Source organism: Hyperolius riggenbachi, chromosome 6, assembly GCF_040937935.1.
Source record: "Hyperolius riggenbachi isolate aHypRig1 chromosome 6, aHypRig1.pri, whole genome shotgun sequence".
In the NCBI taxonomy this organism is placed as follows: Eukaryota; Metazoa; Chordata; class Amphibia; order Anura; family Hyperoliidae; genus Hyperolius; species Hyperolius riggenbachi.
Window position 1 is genome coordinate 101,953,481 of NC_090651.1, and position 22,307 is coordinate 101,975,787.

At 45.6% G+C, this 22,307-nt stretch overlaps 1 protein-coding gene across 1 annotated transcript in view; it reads right to left on the reverse strand.

Moving 5' to 3' along the window:
* Window positions 1-261: 261 nt before the first annotated feature.
* LOC137522060 (metalloendopeptidase OMA1, mitochondrial-like) overlaps window positions 262-22,307 on the reverse strand; it is a 61,031-nt gene continuing 38,985 nt past the window's right edge. Inside the window, exons 7-8 of the mRNA XM_068242083.1 lie at window positions 16,724-16,873; window positions 262-438 (exon numbers count right to left, since the gene is read on the reverse strand). Of these exons, the coding sequence (XP_068098184.1) occupies window positions 262-438; window positions 16,724-16,873 (327 nt within the window). The remainder of the gene's footprint in view (window positions 439-16,723; window positions 16,874-22,307) is intronic.

The following is a 22,307-nucleotide window of genomic DNA, read 5'->3' on the forward strand; positions in this document are numbered from 1 at the left end:
CGTTCCGAATTTTGCATATTTCCTCGTTGTGGAAATCTTTCTGCAGTTAACTAAAGTAGATGCCACCTCTTTAGAAAACCAGTCTTAACCCGGATTCTTTCCTCAATGCCCAGGCTATCAACTTTTACATCTGGAGAGTAGGGTGAACATTTGACCCCTGAACTAACAGGTCTTGTCTTTCCCAGATGCCATGGGCCTTTCAGGACTAGAGACAACAGATAAGGAACCATGCCCTTCTCAGCCACCAGGGACCTATGAATATCACTGTTGCCCTTCAACCTCCATCTTTCTCAGCACCTTGGGAGTGAAGTTGAATGGTGGAAATGTGTAGAGGAGACCGCTCAGCCAGTCCACTAATAACTCATCCAATCTGTTCCCTGACACCGATGGGTGGAGAGAGCAGAAATCCTCCACCTTCGTATCAAAAGGTAAACAGATCTGAACCCAACGCAAAGGCAAAACAGATCTGCAACACATGAAAAACATTTCAGACAAACGCCAAAGCAAAACAGATCTGAGACCAACGCCAAAGCGAAACAGATCTGAGACCAAAGCATAAGCGAAACCGATCTGAGACCAACGCATAAGCGAAACCGATCTGAGACCAACGCATAAGCGAAACCGATCTGAGACCAACGCATAAGCGAAACCGATCTGAGACCAACGCATAAGCGAAACCGATCTGAGACCAACGCATAAGCGAAACCGATCTGAGACCAACGCATAAGCGAAACCGATCTGAGACCAACGCATAAGCGAAACCGATCTGAGACCAACGCATAAGCGAAACCGATCTGAGACCAACGCATAAGCGAAACCGATCTGAGACCAACGCATAAGCGAAACCGATCTGAGACCAACGCATCAGCGAAACCGATCTGAGACCAACGCATAAGCGAAACCGATCTGAGACCAACGCATAAGCGAAACCGATCTGAGACCAACGCATAAGCGAAACCGATCTGAGACCAACGCATAAGCGAAACCGATCTGAGACCAACGCATAAACGAAACCGATCTGAGACCAACGCATAAGCGAAACCGATCTGAGACCAACGCATAAGCGAAACCGATCTGAGACCAACGCATAAGCGAAACCGATCTGAGACCAACGCATAAGCGAAACCGATCTGAGACCAACGCATAAGCGAAACCGATCTGAGACCAACGCATAAGCGAAACCGATCTGAGATCAACGCATAAGCGAAACAGATCTGAGACCAACGCATAAGCGAAACAGATCTGAGACCAAAGCATAAGCGAAACCGATCTGAGACCAACGCATAAGCGAAACAGATCTGAGACCAATACAGATGCTAAACAGGTCTAGAACCAAAGCAAAATGCAAAATAGATCTGAAACAAATTCAAAGCTAAACAGATCTGACACCAATGCAAAAGCAAAACAGATCTGAACTAACGCAAATGCAAAACAGATCTGACACCAATGCAAAAGCCAAACAGATCTGACACCAATGCAAAAGCCAAACAGATCTGACACCAATGCAAATGCAAAACAGATCTGACACCAATGCAAATGCAAAACAGATCTGACACCAATGCAAATGCAAAACAGATCTGTGCCAATGCAAAACAGATCTGAACCAATGCAAATGCAAACCCAATCTGAACCAATGGAAATGCAAAGCAGATCTGACACCAATGCAAAAGCAAAAGAGATCTGAACCAATGAAATGCAACACAGATCTGAACCAATGCCAATGCAGAACAGATCTGACACCAATGCAAATGCAAAATAGATCTGACACCAATGCAAATGCACAACAGATCTGAACCAATGCAAGTGCAAAACAGATCTGAACCAATGCAAGCAGATCTGAATCAATGCAAGTGCAAAACAGATCTGAACCAATGCAAGCAGATCTGAACCAATGCCAATGCAAAACAGATCTGAACCAATGCCAATGCAAAACAGATCTGAACCAATGCAAATGCAAAACAGATCTGAACCAATGCTAATGCAAAACAGATCTGAACCAATGCCAATGCAAAACAGATCTGAACTAATGCAAAACAGATCTGACACCAATGTAAATGCAAACCAGATCTGACACCAATGTAAATGCAAACCAGATCTGACACCAATGTAAATGTAAACCAGATCTGACACCAATGCAAATGCAAAACAGATCTGACCAATGCAAACATATCTGAACCAATGGAAATGCAAACAGATCTGACACAAATGCAAAAGCAAAACAGATCTGACACAAATGCAAATGCGAAACAGTTCTGAACAAATGCAAAACAGATCTGAACCAATGCCAATGCAAAACAGATCTGACACAAATGCAAATGCAAAACAGTTCTGAACCAATGCAAAACAGATCTGAACCAATGCCATTGCAAAACAGATCTGAACCAATGCAAATGCAAAACAGATCTGAAAGAAAAAAGAACTCCTTGAAACTACCAGAGTTTCACTTCCTGAAAAGTTCTATTTCTCATTTACATAGATTGTCAATCACCATCGCTCCAGTTCAGGCTTGACCAATCTTATTATAACCCTGGGGAAACATACTGCCGCAATGGCAACAATTCCCCTTCACTCATGCTTTGCACCCACTGTTACATTGCATGGACACAGAGGATAAGGGAAAATATAAACCATACAAGGGAAACCACTAACAATCAATCATGTAAGTGCATATTCCTGCAAACAATCATCAGTCTCTACAGCTAGTATAGGTTTACTGCAAACCTAACAATCAAAAATGGGAAACCAATAACTCCCTGAAACTGCTCAGGGATTCCTTATTACCCTGAAAGTTTCCATTAGCTGTTTATGTAAATTGTCAACCACTAGTTACCACAGATTTCGTGCAGGCTTGACAATTCTTTGTTATATTGCTGGGGAAGCCCAATGTTGCAGTAGCAACATTTCTAAGATATTAGCTTCTCCAACCCTATCCGATACCCCCTCTGCTTTGCATGCACTTAGCTTGCTAGGTTATAGAGGGAAAGGGAAAAGGTAAAACACAGGGGAAATCACACTGCAATCTCACCATAGGAGTGTATATTCCTGCAAAAAATGCACCATCAGTGCACTCACCTTGCTGCTGGAACAGGCTGGGATGCCTATTGTCTGTGATCCCATCTTCCAGCATAGTGGAGAACGTGAGGAGCAGTTCCATTTCTTATCATGTAATCTAATGTTACACTTTTGGCATCTCTATTTCTCAGGCTGTTGCTGTGCAAGTTTTGCAAAACCGTGAAAGAAGAGTCACTGCTCAGAAAACATTTTGCTAGAGGTATTTATAGATAGCAATCGTTTTCTCATATATGTACCTGTGCCAATTCCTCCGAGAGAGAGTCTCGGTCGGGCATCAGAGGCTGCTGTTGCGGAGGACTGCTTCTGCTCCATGGCAGCGTCGCTGGCGTCCCACGTGTAGAGAGCACGGAATTCGCGCTTCTCTTGGCTTCAGAAGACACCGCCCCACTTCCTGTCTTCATTGGCCAACAGCGGCTAGCAGAAGTGACACCTGCGGGACCAGGAGATCCTATGTCATAACTTCTGACATCTCTAGCTGCTCTGTAACACATGGACGCAGCAAGAAGGGCGGTAATGGCGGCGATCCTTTTGGACAACCTGCAGCCAGGTAACATTCCGCCCCCACCGCACACAGGTTAAAACTGGGGCATCCTACTCACAGTTTCCACCGCCATCCAGGAAAAAACCCCTGCCTGACAACATAGGCGCCCCAGGCCAACCTATGCCTTAAAACAAGAAAGGTCTACAGGTGTATCCTCAGGTGATGGGAAACAAACAAAAACTGAGTTGGTGAGGGAGGAGGAGTCCTTATATAAGGGCGGGTTCTTTTAAATTGATTACTCTTACAGGTGTTTCCGTTCGGGGAGGGACAAGCAATATCTCAGCAGCAGCCATCCTGGAGGACGATGGGAGAAAGATATGGGACATAACCCCTAAACTCTCTCTTAATTTAGCACTGGTCGAATCAGCCTATAAGGTGATGCTACGATGGTACTGGGTACCCTCCAGACTCCGACATCTCTCCCAATCTAACACTGGCAACTGTTTTCGAGGCTGTGATACTAAAGGTGACATGTTACACACCTTTTGGCAATGCCCCATGCTCTCAAGGTTCTGGTCTCGGGTGTATAGATTGCTCAGTTCACTATTCAACAAATCAATTGCGAAAGATCCATGGTCTGCTCTCTTGCACTCCAGACTAGAAACACTTAATAAACCTCAAAACATTCTGGCTAACTTTATTTTCGTGGCAGCTTCTCAAGTAATAGCACGAGCATGGAGGACCCAGTTTGTTTCATTTGAGGAACTGAAGAATAGAGTAACAAATTTTATGATCCAAGAGCAGATGGCTGGAGTACTGGAAGATAGGGTGGAGAGACATTATAAAATATGGTATCCTTGGCGCTCATATATAGGCCTGCCTCAAATTCCATAGGCAATCACTGATTACCCTTATGTATATTGCTCTCTTGCAATAGATAGGAAGTTAAAAGAGGGCCCCAGATACCCTCAACTCTCCTTTCTTCTTTCCTACTTTCTTTCCTACTTTTCTGTTTTCCCTTTTCCTCTATTTTGGAGGGACCCTCCCCCTTCAATCTTTATCTGTAGGTCTTAGCGCCCGATTTAGTTATGTTAAATTTAAAAGTCGATGGAAAACAGCACTTTGTCAGACGATGTTACTTTGGTGTAGATGTGAGCCTTAGGCTAGACTGTTGTGCTGGTCCACCAACTTATAACATGTACATCATTATGTTCAGTTTGTTCTGTGCTAAGTCTGCAACAGACGTTATATTGTATTGTGAAAAATTTTAATAAAAATTTTGAAAGAGAGAAAACAAAGAAAATCCACACAATCCCCCATGAGGAGATGGACTAATCCAAAACCTGTTGGTTATGGATGATTTTAACAACTTACTTTCTTTTGCTGGAGTGGTCTCCTTTAACAGTCATAAGTGGTGGTCAATTATACAGGGAACACAGTCGTCAGAACTGTGCACCGTCACACTGGCCATTGATGTGAATGGCCTGCTCAGGGTTCACATATGGATTGCGTTCGTTCGTGTTTTGTGTTTTTTTATCTGCATTTTTACAATCAGAAAGCTCTTCTTTTACCACGAAGTTTCCAATTGCAATGGACTTCATTTTTTAAAATATAGGATTATTATACTAGATTTATCAGTAATAATAATGTGCTGGTCATATAGTACAGAAAAAATACATGAAAGGACCACTGCCACGAAAATCTTAACGTTTAAAATATATGTAAACATATACAGATAAGAACTGCATTTCTCCCAGAGTAAAATGAGCCATACATTACTTTTCTCCTATGTAGCCGTCAATTACAGTAAGTAGTAAAAATCTGACAAAACCGACAAGTTTTGGACTAGTCCATCTAATCATGGGGGATTCTCAGGGAATTCTTAATTATCAATAGCACTTAGTAAATGGCAGTTGCTCTGTCCAACTGCCAAAAAAAAGCGTACGGAGAGCAGGCAGGCTGGCCAGCATCTTTGTATAAATCCTTTTCAGGGAGTGTCTTTATAAAAAATAAAGGCCATGCTGAGAATCCCCTATGGAGAGATGGACTAGCCCAAAACCTGTCGGATTTTTACTACCTACTGTAAGTGACAGCAACATAGGAGAGAAGTAATCTATGACTCATTTTACACTGGAAGAAACATACTTTTTATTTGTATGTGTTTATATATATTTTAAATGTAAAGATTTTCGCGACAGTCATCCTTGAACTACTTGCCGACCTGCTGATGCATGCTCATCTCCGCTTGATAGGCAGAGCTCCGTCCCGACTTCAGTCTCCCATCGGCGATCGGCGCTAGTGTTGGGCGAACACCTGGATGTTCGGGTGTTCGCGCCGAACTCCGAACATAATGGAAGTCAATGGGGACCCGAACTTTCGTGCTTTGTAAAGCTTCCTTACATGCTACATACCCCAAATTTGCAGGGTATGTGCACCTTGGGAGTGGGTACAAGAGGAAAAAAAATATTTGAAAAAGAGCTTATAGTTTTTGAGAAAATTGATTGTAAAGTTTCAAAGGAAAAAATGTCTTTTAAATGCGGAAAATGTCATTTTTCTTTGCACAGGTAACATGCTTTTTGTCGCCATGCAGTCATAAATGTAATACAGATAAGAGGTTACAGGAAAAGGGACCGGTAACGCTAACCCAGCAGCAGCACACGTGATGGAACAGGAGGAGGGCGGCGCAGGAGGAGAAGGCCACGCTTTGAGACACAACAACCCAGGCCTTGCATGAGGACAAGAAGCGTGCGGATAGCAATGCATTTTGCCGCCATGCAGTCATAAATGTAATACAGATGAGAGGTTCAATAAACAGGGACCGGAAACGCTAACCCATCACAGATGTTCACTGTTCATGTTACTTGGTTGGGGTCCGGGAGTGTTGCGTAGTCGTTTCCAATCCAGGATTGATTCATTTTAATTTGAGTCAGACGGTCTGCATTTTCTGTGGAGAGGCAGATATGCCGATCTGTGACGATGCCTCCGGCAGCACTGAAACAGCGTTCCGACATAACGCTGGCTGCTGGGCAAGCCAGCACCTCTATTGCGTACATTGCCAGTTCGTGCCAGGTGTGTAGCTTAGAGACCCAATAGTTGAAGGGTGCAGATGGATTGTTCAACACGGCTACGCCATCTGACATGTAGTCCTTGACCATCTTCTGCAGGCGAGCGGTGTTGTAGGTGGAACTGGGCGATTGCTGTTCTGTGGGCTGCTGCATGGGTGTCAGAAAATTTTGCCACTCCAAGGACACTGCCGATACCATTCCCTTGTGGGCACTAGCTGCAGCTTGCGTTCTTTGTTCCCCTACTCGTCCTGGGTTTGCGGAAGTCAGTCTGTCGGCGTGGAACTGGCTAGAGGAGGAGGATGTCAATCTCCTCTCTAATGTCTCCACAAGGGCCTGCTGGTATTCTTCCATTTTGACCTGTCTGACAGTTTCTCCAATGAGTTTGGGAACATTGTCTTTGTACCGTGGATCCAGAAGGGTATAAACCCAGTAATCCACGTCGTCCAGAATTCGAACAATGCGCAGGTCGCGTTCGATGCAGTCTAGCATGAATTGAGCCATGTCTGCCACAGTCCTAACAGAATCCTCATCATGTTCTTCTGAGCTTGATGCACCCTCATCATCATCACCAGCATCACGCCGTCGCCCACCTTCTTCCTCGTCTTCTTCTGTTGTCCATTCCCGCTGAATCATGGAAGTCCAACGTGCACCGCTCTGTCCCTCGGCAGTGGGGGCGTCCAAGTCCTGCTCCAACTCCAGCTGTTCCTCGTCCTCTTCTTCAGCATAGCTGCCGGGAGGACCAGCGTTTCCTGAGGCAGATTGCCTGATGTTGGTATCATCATCACGCTGATCGTTGTCCTCTTGAGATTCCCCCACTTGCATCCTGACTGCGGCTTCCTTGATCTGCAGCATTGATTTTTTCAGCAAACACAGCAGTGGTATCGTAATGCTGAGTGAAGAGTTGTCACCGCTCACAAGCAACGTGGATTGCTCAAAATTTTGGAGGACTTGGCAGAGGTCCAACATGGTGGCCCAATCAGATCCACAGAAGCTTGGTAGCTGTCCGGATGCGCCTCGGTACTGCGCCGTCATGTACTGGACCACTGCACTCTTCTGCTCGCAAAAGCGTGCTAGCATGTGCAGCGTCGAATTCCAGCGCGTGGGTACGTCACACACCAAGCGATGGTTCGGTAGATTGAACCGCTCCTGCATCTTGGTGAGTCCCTCCGAAGTGGTACTGGACTTTTGGAAATATTTGGCCACTCGTCGCACCTTCAGCAGAAGATCTGCCACGCCTGGGTATGTCCTCAGGAACCGCTGAACAACTAGGTTCATAACGTGTGCCAGGCAAGGGATGTGTCTCAGCTTAGCCAACTTTAAAGCGCGAATGAGATTGCTCCCATTGTCACACACAATCATGCCTGGTTTCAGGTCCAGCGGTGCCAGCCACAAATCGGTCTGTTCCTTGATTCCCTTCCAAATTTCTTCACCTGTGTGCTGCTTATCTCCAAGGCAGATCAGCTTCAGTAAGGCTTGCTGACGCATGGCAACAGCTGTGCTGCACTGCTTCCACGACCCTATTGCTGGGTTACCGATGCCGGATGAGGTACCGCTTTGAGAGGCGTTGGAGGAGAAGGAGTCAGAGTCGAGGTAGGTGCTGCTGTTATCTCTGAGGGACGCCGGTCCAGCAGTTTGCGGCGTGGGCAACACCCGCGCCGTAGCCGGTGAGGAGTCGCTGCCAGGCTCCACAAGGTTCACCCAGTGCGCCGTCAGGGAGATGTATCAACCCTGGCCAAAGGCACTCGTCCAGGTGTCTGTGGTGAGGTGAACCTTGAAGGCAACGGCATTTTTCAAGCTTCTGGTTATTTTGCTAACCACGTGCTCATGTAACGCTGGCACTGCATACCGCGCAAAATAGTATCGGCTGAGAACCACGTAACGTGGGATGGCCAGCGCCATCATGCGCTTGAAGCTGCTTGTCTCCACCACGCGATATGGCAGCATTTCGCAGGCCACAAACTTGGCTATGCTGGCTGTTAGTGCCACGGCCCGGGGGGTCATTTGCTGGCAATTTTATCTTGCGCTCTAACATCTCCAGGACAGACAACTGAACCGTAGGATCGCACACCGAAGGACAGTTGGTTGTTGTTGTCGTGGTCGTTGAAGACTGGGAAACATCAAGAGGACTGTTGCAGAAAACTGACATCGTCGTCTACTACGGATGTTTGTGTACCACGTAATGGCTGGGCTGCTGCTGAGGAGGGTCTGGTGACAACGGAGGCAGTGTTGCTGGGGGCTGGAAGCGAGCCGCTACCCTGGCTTTGCGTGTTTGACCACAGAGTGCTATGTTTGGCAACCATGTGGCGGCGCATGCTGGTGGTGGAGAGGTTGTTGATATTTTTCCCCCTGCTTAGTCGGGTCCTGCACACCTTGCAAATCACCATGGTAACATCCTCCCTGCAGTCGTCGAAGAAAGCCCATACTTTTGAGCTCCTGCTTTGCTGGCGAGTTTCTTTCGTGCCTCTTTGGCGTCTCACTTCTACGGCTATGCCTGTTGTGTCCGAAATACCCCGCCCCCGCCTACTTTGTGGCACACGGCGAACTCTTCCTGCAGTGGGTTCTGCAGCAGACTCATCTGTACTGCTGCTATCCCGACAGCGAGGTTGTACTCGATAATCCGGGTCTGTGTCCACATCGTCCAAAACCTCCTCTTCCATCTCCTCATCTGTGACTGTGTGTGTGTGTGCAGTGGACTAGAGCTCCCCAGAACACCCTCTGCGCACCTCACTCCCATGTCTTCAAGATGTTCTTGGTGGACCTCCTGCAATTCAAATTCCTGCACACATTGCTCAGGGATTTGGGTGTCTTCATCCTCGCCTTGCATTTCAGTGCGTGGTGCATTTACCTCGCACAATGGTTGTGAATCCGGGCACAACATTTCTGGCTGTTCCATTGTTTGTGGGGGTAGGAGTGGGAATAGCTCCTCCGAAGAGGCCATTGTGTCCGGAAATAATTGTTCGGACTGGTTATTCGGCCATTGTGTGCATGGTGTAGCTGCTGGTTGTGTCACCGTTGTGCCCACTGGCTCCTTGTAACTGGCAGAGGACCTCGTGCGTGACAACAAGGATGTGCTGGTGCTGCTGCTGCTTAACCTGCTGCTGGACGCTTGAGAGGTCATCAAATTCATTATCCGTTCCTGCTCTTGTGAATCAGTGAGGGTTGTTTGTCTGGCACACATGGGTGGTATTGAGTGGGTTTTCTTAGGTGCTCCACTGCGGCCTCTACGTGAACCGTCAGGGGAAACACCTCTTCCCTTGCCCCTCCCTCTTTCACTGGATTTCTTCATTATGGTTGTACTGATCCCAGCAGTACACGCACACTGACTGGCAGTACAGTGGCAATAGACAATGCTATATAGTATGTTATAAACTGGTGATGGACGGAAGTACTACTGATCCCAGCAGTACAGTGGCAATAGAAGACAATGCTATATACTATGTTATACACTAGTGATGGACGGAAGTACTACTGATCCCAGCAGTACAGTGGCAATAGAAGACAATGCTATATACTATATTATACACTGGTGATGGACGGAAGTACTACTGATCCCAGCAGTACAAGCTGACTGGCAGTACAGTGGCAATAGAAGACAATGCTATATACTATGTTATACACTGGTGATGGACGGAAGTACTACTGATCCCAGCAGTACAGTGGCAATAGAAGACAGTGCTATATACTATGTTATACACTGGTGATGGACGGAAGTACTACTGATTCCAGCAGTACAGTGGCAATAGAAGACAGTGCTATATACTATATTATACACTGGTGATGGATGGAAGTACTACTGATCCCAGCAGTACAGTGGCAATAGAAGACAGTGCTATATACTATGTTATACACTGGTGATGGACGGAAGTACTACTGATTCCAGCAGTACAGTGGCAATAGAAGACAGTGCTATATACTATATTATACACTGGTGATGGACGGAAGTACTACTGATCCCAGCAGTACAATGGCAATAGAAGACAATGCTATATACTATGTTATACACTGGTGATGGACGGAAGTACTACTGATTCCAGCAGTACAGTGGCAATAGAAGGCAATGCTATATACTATGTTATACACTGGTGATGGACGGAAGTACTACCGATTCCAGCAGTACAGTGGCAATAGAAGACAATGCTATATACTATGTTATACACTGGTGATGGACGGAAGTACTACTGATTCCAGCAGTACAATGGCAATAGAAGACAATGCTATATACTATGTTATACACTGGTGATGGACGGAAGTACTACTGATCCCAGCAGTACAGTGACAATAGAAGACAGTGCTATATACTATGTTATACACTGGTGATGGACGGAAGTACTACTGATTCCAGCAGTACAGTGGCAATAGAAGACAATGCTATATACTATGTTATACACTGGTGATCGGCGGAAGTACTACTGATTCCAGCAGTACAGTGGCAATAGAAGACAGTGCTATATACTATGTTATACACTGGTGATGGACGGAAGTACTACTGATCCCAGCAGTACAGTGGCAATAGAAGACAGTGCTATATACTATGTTATACACTGGTGATGGACGGAAGTACTACTGATCCCAGCAGTACAGTGACAATAGAAGACAGTGCTATATACTATGTTATACACTGGTGATGGACGGAAGTACTACTGATTCCAGCAGTACAGTGGCAATAGAAGACAATGCTATATACTATGTTATACACTGGTGATGGACGGAAGTACTACTGATCCCAGCAGTACAGTGGCAATAGAAGACAGTGCTATATACTATGTTATACACTGGTGATGGACGGAAGTACTACTGATCCCAGCAGTACAAGCTGACTGGCAGTACAGTGGCAATAGAAGACAATGCTATATACTATGTTATACACTGGTGATGGACGGAAGTACTACTGATCCCAGCAGTACAGTGGCAATAGAAGACAGTGCTATATACTATGTTATACACTGGTGATGGACGGAAGTACTACTGATCCCAGCAGTACAGTGGCAATAGAAGAAAATGCTATATACTATGTTATACACTGGTGATGGACGGAAGTACTACTGATTCCAGCAGTACAGTGACAATAGAAGACAGTGCTATATACTATATTATACACTGGTGATGGACGGAAGTACTACTGATCCCAGCAGTAAAATGGCAATAGAAGACAGTGCTATATACTATGTTATACACTGGTGATGGACGGATGTACTACTGATCCCAGCAGTACAGTGGCAATAGAAGACAGTGCTATATACTATGTTATACACTGGTGATGGACAGAAGTACTACTGATCCCAGCAGTACAGTGACAATAGAAGACAATGCTATATACTATGTTATACACTGGTGATGGACGGCAGTACTAATGATCCCAGCAGTACAGTGGCAATAGAAGACAATGCTATATACTATGTTATACACTAGTGATGGACGGAAGTACTACTGATCCCAGCAGTACAGTGGCAATAGAAGACAGTGCTATATACTATGTTATACACTGGTGATGGACGGATGTACTACTGATCCCAGCAGTACAAGCTGACTGGCAGTACAGTGGCAATAGAAGACAATGCTATATACTATGTTATACACTGGTGATGGACGGAAGTACTACTGATCCCAGCAGTACAGTGGCAATAGAAGACAGTGCTATATACTATATTATACACTGGTGATGGACAGAAGTACTACTGATCCCAGCAGTACAGTGGCAATAGAAGACAGTGCTATATACTATGTTATACACTGGTGATGGACGGAAGTACTACTGATCCCAGCAGTACAGTGGCAATAGAAGACAGTGCTATATACTATATTATACACTGGTGATGGATGGATGTACTACTGATCCCAGCAGTACAAGCTGACTGGCAGTACAGTGGCAATAGAAGACAATGCTATATACTATGTTATACACTGGTGATGGACGGAAGTACTACTGATCCCAGCAGTACAGTGGCAATAGAAGACAGTGCTATATACTATGTTATACACTGGTGATGGACGGAAGTACTACTGATCCCAGCAGTACAGTGGCAATAGAAGACAGTGCTATATACTATATTATACACTGGTGATGGACGGATGTACTACTGATCCCAGCAGTACAAGCTGACTGGCAGTACAGTGGCAATAGAAGACAATGCTATATACTATGTTATACACTGGTGATGGACGGAAGTACTACTGATCCCAGCAGTACAGTGGCAATAGAAGACAGTGCTATATACTATATTATACACTGGTGATGGACGGAAGTACTACTGATCCCAGCAGTACAGTGGCAATAGAAGACAGTGCTATATACTATGGTATACACTGGTGATGGACGGATGTACTACTGATCCCAGCAGTACACGCTGACTGGCAGTACAGTGGCAATAGAAGACAATGCTATATACTATGCTATATACTGGTGACGTACGGAAGTACTACTGATCCCAGCAGTACACGCTGACCGGCAGTACAGTGGCAATAGAAGACAGTGCTATATACTATGTTATACACTGGTGATGGATGGATGTACTACTGATCCCAGCAGTACAGTGGCAATAGAAGACACAGTGCTATATACTATATTATACACTGGTGATGGACGGATGTACTACTGATCCCAGCAGTACAAGCTGACTGGCAGTACAGTGGCAATAGAAGACAATGCTATATACTATGTTATACACTGGTGATGGACGGAAGTACTACTGATCCCAGCAGTACAGTGGCAATAGAAGACAGTGCTATATACTATATTATACACTGGTGATGGACGGAAGTACTACTGATCCCAGCACTACAGTGGCAATAGAAGACAGTGCTATATACTATGTTATACACTGGTGATGGACGGATGTACTACTGATCCCAGCAGTACACGCTGACTGGCAGTACAGTGGCAATAGAAGACAATGCTATATACTATGCTATATACTGGTGATGGACGGAAGTACTACTGATCCCAGCAGTAAACGCACGCTGAGCTGACTGGCACTACAGTGCAGTGGCAAATATAGTATAGGAGGCTGGGGGGCCCTGGCTAGCCTAGCTGGTGAGAGAGAGTCTAACCTGCCTGCCTACCCAAAGCTAAACCCAAACGCAAGTGGCGGAGAAATGACGCGGTTCGGGTATTTATTTACCCGAACCACGTGACCCGCTCGGCCAATCACAGCTCGAACCAAACGTTCGGGGAACGTTCGGCTATGCGCTGTCAGGCCGAACATACGTTCGACCGCATGGCCGAACACATGGCCGAACACCACGAGGTGTCCGGCGAAGCCCGAATCGAACTCGAACAGCCCGAAATCCGGGCGAACCCGAACAGTGGCGAACACTGTTCGCCCAACACTAATCGGCGCTAGGAGACTGTTAGACGTGAAACTGCTGTCTAATTACCCCCGTACAGTGCTGCGATCTAAGGCAGCGCTGTACTGGGGACAGCCGTGTGACACGGCTGTCCCCTCCAGAGGCTCAGGGGTGGTCGGCTGCCGATCACAGTGATTGGCTGGCGGGGATAAAAAAACAAAAACAAATAAATAGTAACATTTATTATAAAAATAAGATAAATATTGATAAAAAAATAAACAAACATTGGCGGAGCGATCAAACCCCACCAACAGAGCTTTATGTTTATGAAAATGGGGGGGGATCACTTGTGTGCTGTGTTGTGCGGCCCTGCAGCGAGGCCTTAAAGCTACAGTGGCCTATTTCTTGAAAAATAGCCTGGTCGTTACGGGAGTTTAACACTGCGGTCCTCAAGTGGTTAATCTACAGAAAGCAAAGGAAATAAATGATTTTTGGCAATTACATTTTATTTTTATTCTTTAAACTTTTTTTTTTTAGATATTCTTTTGCATGAATTGCTTCAAACGGTTTTCCTACAAACAGACATTGAATGTAGTGTCTTGTAAGGAAGCCCAGTGTGGGATGCAGACCTGGAGGCACCCTCTGACACTGCAGAGAGCAGGAGAGAGTCTGGTTTCCTTGAACTGAGAGTGAATCTCTCCTGCATGAGTCAGCCTGCAGCATGGTATAATCTCATCTCACAGCAGCTGGTTATTACCTGCGCAGGAGAACCATCAAGCTGGTGCCATCTGTTCACTGTAATTGGTAAAAACCCAACTGCAGTCCTGTGTAGGAAAACATTGGCAGAGCTTGTCTGTGCATAGACTCCCTGACTAGCTGCATGCTACAATCTTCTTGAAAGGCTCTGTCTGTGCCACACTCCCTTTGAACTCTGACCAGTATAAGGAGGCTGAGCCAAGCAGCAGTCTTGCCCAGAGAGCCTGCTGTTAACTGCTCCAGTTGGACTGCTTAAGGTCAGGTGACCAATTATTAGAACAGCGATAGAGTTTTGTCATCTGAGCTAATCATTTGTGATTGTCTAGGGCAGACGTGCCCAATGTGTCAATCACAATTTACCGGTCGATCGCGAAGAACATGCTGATGAGAACGCCAAAGTCGTGCTGGACACTGAGCTCCAAATCTGCCGGAGTGAGTGATCGGACGTGATCATTCGCCTATCAGCACCTGCCGGGATCAGCCTGTTGCTAGGCTATCCAGTGTCATCTCTAATTACAGGCGCCGCTGGAGGGGTCACAGAGATGAGACTGAGGACAGTAGAGCTGAAGAGGAATCCTTGCTGCTCTGATAGGAGAACATTTGGAAGCAGCATAAACGCACTGCCCCTGTATTTGTTAAAGTATAGTAGATAGCGAGCCAAAAAAAATTGTGGGCACCCCTGGTCTAGGACAACACTAGCATCAGTATAGGTGTCTATCAACGATCTGACATGCCAGATCCCTAAACCACTTAAACCTCTGCTGGAGGGGGTCAAACTGTTGGACTTTGATCCACACAGGGGGATGCTGCACCGGCCCAGATCCATTTATGGGTCCAGCAGCGATTAGAGAACCAGACTTAGTCTAAAACTTTGTTTTAAAGAGGATGATGCCGTTTCCAATGTTGGACTATGTCTGACATTGGACCTATGGAAGAAAAGGCCAATGCTGGACATAGTTTGACATAGGACTGAAAAAGGTTAAAGTGAACCCGAGATGAGAGTGATATGGAGGTTGCCATATTTATTCCCTTTTAAGCAATACCAGTTGCCTGACTATGCTGCTGATCTTCTGCCTCTAATTTTAGCTATAGACCCTGAACAAGCATGCAGCAGATCAGACGCTTCTGACATTATTGTCAGATCTGACAAGATTATGTGCATGCTTGTTTCTGGTGCGATTCAGACACATCTGTAGCTAAATAGATCAGCAGGGCTGCCAGGCAACTGGTATTGTTCAAAAGAAAACAAATATGGCAGCCTCCAAATCACTCTCACCTCAGGTTCACTTTAAAATGAATGAGCACTATTGCTCAGCACCTCCCAATCATCCATCTTTCCTATAACACTAGGGGTACCCTCTTGTAGGGCACATAATACTTTGACTTATTTTGATATAGGGTCCCATGATTTCTACCTACACCCCTGGCTACTTGCTTTATTGCTATAGCAATTATTATGAAGTACGTTAGGTGTTATAACACACAGTGGAGAGCAATACAGCATTAAAGCGGTATGAAATCCTGACATAATATTTAATAAAAACATGTTTTCCTACTTTTTATATGCTATACGGTTATCATATTTGCTTTTGTGCATAAGTATTTGTATTCATTTAGAAATTATACGTTCCCAAAGTACACCTTTTTTTGCTCTGAAAGCTGACTTTACATTTTATTCATAACTGCTTTATTCATGTTCTAACAAGAAGAAATGCTTACTAAATTGTCTGACTTTGTTCAGAGGACCCGGCAGTGTAGGAGAAGTGTTTATTTACATTCCTCACTTGATACAATTAAACACAAGATAACATTATCTACATCTTTGGATGGGTCCAGATTTCTCTGCATTGAACTTTTAAGTCCTGTGTGTAACCCTTTGAATGCTGTTCTAGTAAAAAAAATGCTGGTTGTATAGAATATCCTGTAAATATTCTATTAAAGCAAAGATCCTGGCTATCTATGCTGCGGCCACCTACTACTGACTAAATCCAGCAAATGCTGGATTTCATTCCACTTTAATTATCGTTAACCTCATCAGTACCTACCACCACATCCCTCTGCTCACCTTTGGTATGAGACGCTCCAGATGTTCTGCACGCCTCTCATTGGACGGGTGCGTGGAGATCCATTCTGGTAAGCTAGGGTTACCCTCTATAGTGTTCACCAGATCCATCTGTTTCCAGAACACTGAGCTGCCCCTCACATCCGCGCAGGCCTGAGGAGGACACACAGGGCTACCAGTTAAGACAACATTGAGACGATCAACTCAACAGATAACGTAATAAAGTATTAGAGGAGCAGACACCAAAAGCCAACTAGCAGTCTGAGGAGCACAAACTCTGCCATCTTAACTTCCTTTAAATAAAATAAAAAGAGCTAATTATCTTGAGGTGATGAAAATATTCCGGATAAACGGGACTCTACTGTATCTGAGTTTTCAGTATACCGGCTTAACTGACCAGGATGCAGATGATAGACCAGCGCTTGGTGCTTGAACCTGGTTTGTTTTTCAAAGCATTGTAATGTGCTAGAAATATGCAATGGTAGGTTCATCAGAAGCATGTTATTGTTTAGTATGTTTAATAAGAAAATCTTATGATTGTTTACTTTATGCTTTTTTTTTTTTTTTTTTTAAAGATGTTTGAAAACTAAAAAAAAAAAAATGAAATCCAGTCAGATTTGTGTACTTGGTGGCCCTGACCACATTCCTGAGCTCAATATTTCATAAAAATTACAGGTTTTGGGGAGAATTACAGGTAGTCCCTAGTTAACGAAAGAGATAGGGGCTGTAAGTACGTTCTTAACCTGAATCTGTTCTTAAGTCGGAACACTGTGCCATCTTGGTCCCCTGTACCTCCTCTGTGCCCCATGTGCGTTCAGTGCCCCCTGTGCCTTCAGTGTCCACCTCTGTGTCACTTCTGTTCCCCCGTGCCTTCATTGTCCCCCCCTGTCCTCCACTGTGTTCACCTATATCCCTCTGTTCCCTCAGTGTGTCCCTCAGTACCACCTCTGCCACCAGCCCCCTTTTGTGCCTCCTTCTGCCCCCCTTTGTGCTTCCCATGTCCTCCTTGAGACCACCGATGCAGCACTGGGCCCCTCTGGACGTTTGCACCTGTGCTCCCATACACGAACAAGCGTAGTCGCACTGAGCAGGATGCCTCGCGCCTGCACAATAGCTCGGAGCCTGTGGCTAAAATGTGCGGAAAAAGCTGAGTGGCTCAATGGTACTGCATAGGTGCAAAGTGTTCTGCTTAGTGGGGCCGTTTGCAATTCGTTTACGGACGGGTGCGCAGACTCAATGTTGGATCACAGGTTTGCTATAAAATGTATAAGACGTGTATGCAGAACTCGGAACTGCCTACATAGTAAAATGTACCGCAGCAAAATGTCATTTTACTGGTCTAAAAACCATTTTTTTGAAAATCGATTTTCTCAAAAATGTTGGGCCTATTCGTATTCACAAGTCGGGAACTACCGGTATACATAATTGGACTTTTGATTTTTTTAATGTACAGTGAGGGCACAGGACAAAATAAAAATCTCACAGCACAACCTTTCATTTCCCAATTAAACCTTGACGGACGACAGAAAAAGTGGTGATAGCGAGGGAAGCGGCAGCACAGATGGCGACTATGATTTAATACGACAGACACACACATAACAGTGATACATCGCAGGGTAATATTGCATGAGCAGCGCGCTATTCCTCCCCAGACCCCCATCCTGCGTCCTGATGAGGGGAATGACAAAATGGCCGTCACATCATAATCTGAAGTGATGGATGGTACTTGGCGTCTCAGCTGCTTACTACAGATCACTATATCAGCCTGATCACTGCCTGTTATCAGTCTATTATCATTATGATTCCCAGCTTCCTGGAATTTCTGCTTAGGTGAGGATTCTGAAATGAATCGCAGATAAAATATGACATATATATGCACGGTTTATATTTAAGGTGTAACTCCTGTCACGGAAATGTGGAGAAGCAGAAATCCAGAAGCCTTTTAGTATGAGAAATGGTTGTCATTACATCCCGCGGTTGTTTGGAATGCTGTGTTGTGCATTCTACTGTCTGACCTTGATTCCTGCTTGCATAACCTCTGAATAGAGCAAGTCAGAGGAAAGCAACGTTAGATTCACCTCTAATGCTGGGCATACACGGCTCGTTTTTGAGGCATTAAGATGGCTCGATAGATAGTTTCCGACATGTCCGATGTCCCACTCAATCGTTTTGCCGCTCAATTCCAGATAGCAGTGAATGTAAAAAGATAAGAAAAACGAGCGGAAGATAAGAGAATTGACATTGGAAACGATCGAACGGGAGAATCAAGCGGCAAAAACGAGCCATGTATACCCAGCATGAAGCCTCGTAGATAGGGTACGTGGAACTCAGCCGAGACACCCATCCAGGGCCATCTCAGATGAGACTGTATTTTGTGTACCGGTGTCCCAAAAGTTGGCAAACGCGTGACTAAAATCGGCTGTGGTAGCGGATAATGACCGCCTCAGCTGATAAACAGGCGAATGTACAGCGGCTCAAAACCCACGATCCACAAGTGATCTTTCTTGCGGATCAACTCACCCCAAGCAAGGGCCGATCCCACTGTTCTCCCTAGCGATTGCATCTGATCCCTACTGGCGGCAGTCATTAAAAGTTTATAAACAGGTTTAGATCTTGTAGGAGTAAATAATGGGTTAATAGGCTAGGTATGGGTTAAAAATTAATGGGGGGGGGGGGGGAAGACAAAATTTTTTTTATTTAATTGGGACGGTGTCACTTAAATTTTTTTTTTACTTTTACAACTTTTTTTTTCCAACTTTATTGAATGGTTGTTGCTAGCTAACAGCAACAATCATTCACTTGACCATTCACGTGACCATGCACGTGCGGCGGCAGCAGACATCGGCAATTAATGCAAGAAGTAGATTCTATGTCCTAGAACACACAGGGGGGCTAATTAGGACGCAGAATCTACGTCCTGAAACTATAATCAGTTAGACATGTGGCACAATGGATCTTTATGCCGCATTAATGAGGGAGAGCATTGTCTCTTCACCCCGACTGCTGGAAGCTGTTTCACTGAGTGCCATGCTGTTGTCCCACCTCCTTTCTCCATAGCAACAGTATTGTTTTTGCGTCAGACCTGTTGCCCTAGGGGCTGGTAGAAGTCCCAGGTAAGTGAAACCCTTTTTTTTCCCCAGGTGACTTAAGGATCCCTTTAAAGTGTACCTGAGATGGGGCCTAAGAAAAAATGTATATATACTTGGGGCTTCCTCCAGCCCCCTCCAGCCTGATCGCTCCTTCGTTGTCCTCAGTCGCTGCCTGGATCCTACACAATTGGCCCCGGTAAGTCGTCTAGTTGGTGCAGTCCGGCCGTGCGCACTCCCCCGTTGTGCTCCCGTGGCAGGGAGGGTTCTGCTCCTGTGCAGTAGTACTGCGCAGGCAAAGAGTGCTCCTGGTCATGGGAGAACGCTCGCAGCTGGGCATGCACAGTGTGCCCGGGACCGGAGGACTTTCTGGGGCAATTTGCAGATGATCCAGGCGACAGAGGATGACGAGGGAATGATCAGGCTGGAAGAAGCTGGAGGAAGTGCCAGGTATCTATACATTTTTCCTTTGGCCCATATCAGGTTTACTTTGAAAATAAGAATATCAGATTTCAGGAAAGATCTATTTACCATTACTACTAAACATTCAATTCAGGATCTCATATTATTATTTTCAGTTCAGGTTTGCTTCAGTAACATTTTTGCACTGAGCATCAAAATCCGTGTATAGTCCACTCAATAATGTCTTTTACAATAATTTTTCAATTTTGGATTAATCGGCAAAAGAAGAAGATCCTCTTATATTCACACTAAAAGGGTATGAAGTGAAGCAATATTCCAGTGCGACTGGTGTGAGATCTGCCTATAAGACAAGCTATTATGTGACTTCTAAAATTGATTTCTGGAGTGATTGAGTAAAGTAGGTCATTTAGCGAGGACTCTGCTGCCAGAGCAATCAGAAGCAGGGATTCTGCAGGTGGATGTGAGAGTTGCTAAGCAGCTTAGACTCGGGAATAGTCGTCTGAAGACATCCTCCTTGCCGCCACCCGCAATGACAGCGCATTTGAGAAGGGAGCAAAGTGCTGGGAATTTGGAAGGACGGCAGTCTTTTCTCTCCCTGGAGGTCTCTAAAGTGGAGAATTCTGTTCTGCCAAATGCTATGTGCTTCCTTTTGTGCTGCACAGCAAATTGGTTTTAACTCACCTCTTGGTCAGACAGTAGAGCTTGGATTAACCCCCCTGGCGGTTTGCAAAAAATCCGCCAGGGGGCAGCAAATCTTTTTTTTTAATTTTTTTTTTTTTTTTTCATGTAGCGAGACAAAGTCTCGCTACATGATAGCCGCTGCTCAGCGGCATCCCCCCAGCCCCTCCGATCGCCGCCGGCGATCGGAGATCAGGAGATCCCGTTCAAAGAACGGGATCTCCTGGAGGGCTTCCCCCGTCGCCATGGCGACGGGCGGGATGACGTCACCGACGTCATCGACGTCGTGACGTCAGAGGGGACTCCGATCTGCCCCATAGCGCTGCCTGGCACTGATTGGCCAGGCAGCGCACGGGGTCTGGGGGGGGGGGGGGCGGCCGCGGCGAGAGGAATTGCGGCGGATCGGCGGGTAGCGGCGGCGATCAGATGCTACACGCAGCTAGCAAAGTGCTAGCTGCGTGTAGCAAAAAAAAAATTATGCAAATCGGCCCAGCGGGGCCTGAGCGGTGCCTCCCGGCGGCATAGCCCGTGCTCAGCACGGGCTTACCGCCAGGGAGGTTAAAGGAACTGCTGGCAGCCAATGGAAAGGCCTGGGAAGACACACTGCCAGTATCAGTGGCACGGAGGCAAATATGGAGGAGCCCAGTTCTAGAAAAAGAAGAAAACCTGCCTGTTCTTGCGTTCAGTTCCATATTAATCCTCTGCTTTTAAAAGGGAATTCTAAGTTAGCTGAAAAAAAGATATAGCATTTCCAGTTTGGCTCTCAGTATGACTGTTAGGGCTCAAACACACATGCAGCGCTTTTGCTATAGTTTTTAAAAGCTCTCCCATTCACTTGAATTGGATTTAAGGTAAAATCGCAGCAAAATCCCTGTGATTTAAAAAAAATCCTGGCAAAATCGGCACAAACGATTTAATCTCAATTTTACTAAGATTCTAATTCAAGTGTGCGTAAAAGTAGAAAGAAGTATCCAGGCACCAACAGCAGCACTGATGCTAGTATACCTGTAATTCATCTCCATGCCAAATGACACACAAGTGTGGAGGCCTGACAGCCGTTTCACAGGATTAACCTGCTTCCTCAGAGGCAACCGGTAACGGTTAATGGTTGCCTCTGAGGAAGCAGGTTAATCCTGTGAAACAGCTGTCAGGCCTCCACACTTGTCTGTCATTTGGTATGGGGATGAATTAAAGGTATACTAGCATCAGTGCTGCTGTTGGTGAACGGATACTTCTTTCTACTTTTACGCATGGATTATAGTCTATTGATCTGGAGGCACAACTAGAGTAACCTGCTACCCCCTACCTGTCTACAGCCTGCAAGCATCTTGTGGCAATCGACCTCCTTCCTTTATTGACCTTATTCAAGTGTATGGGAGGGTGTCTTCAAAACGCTGACA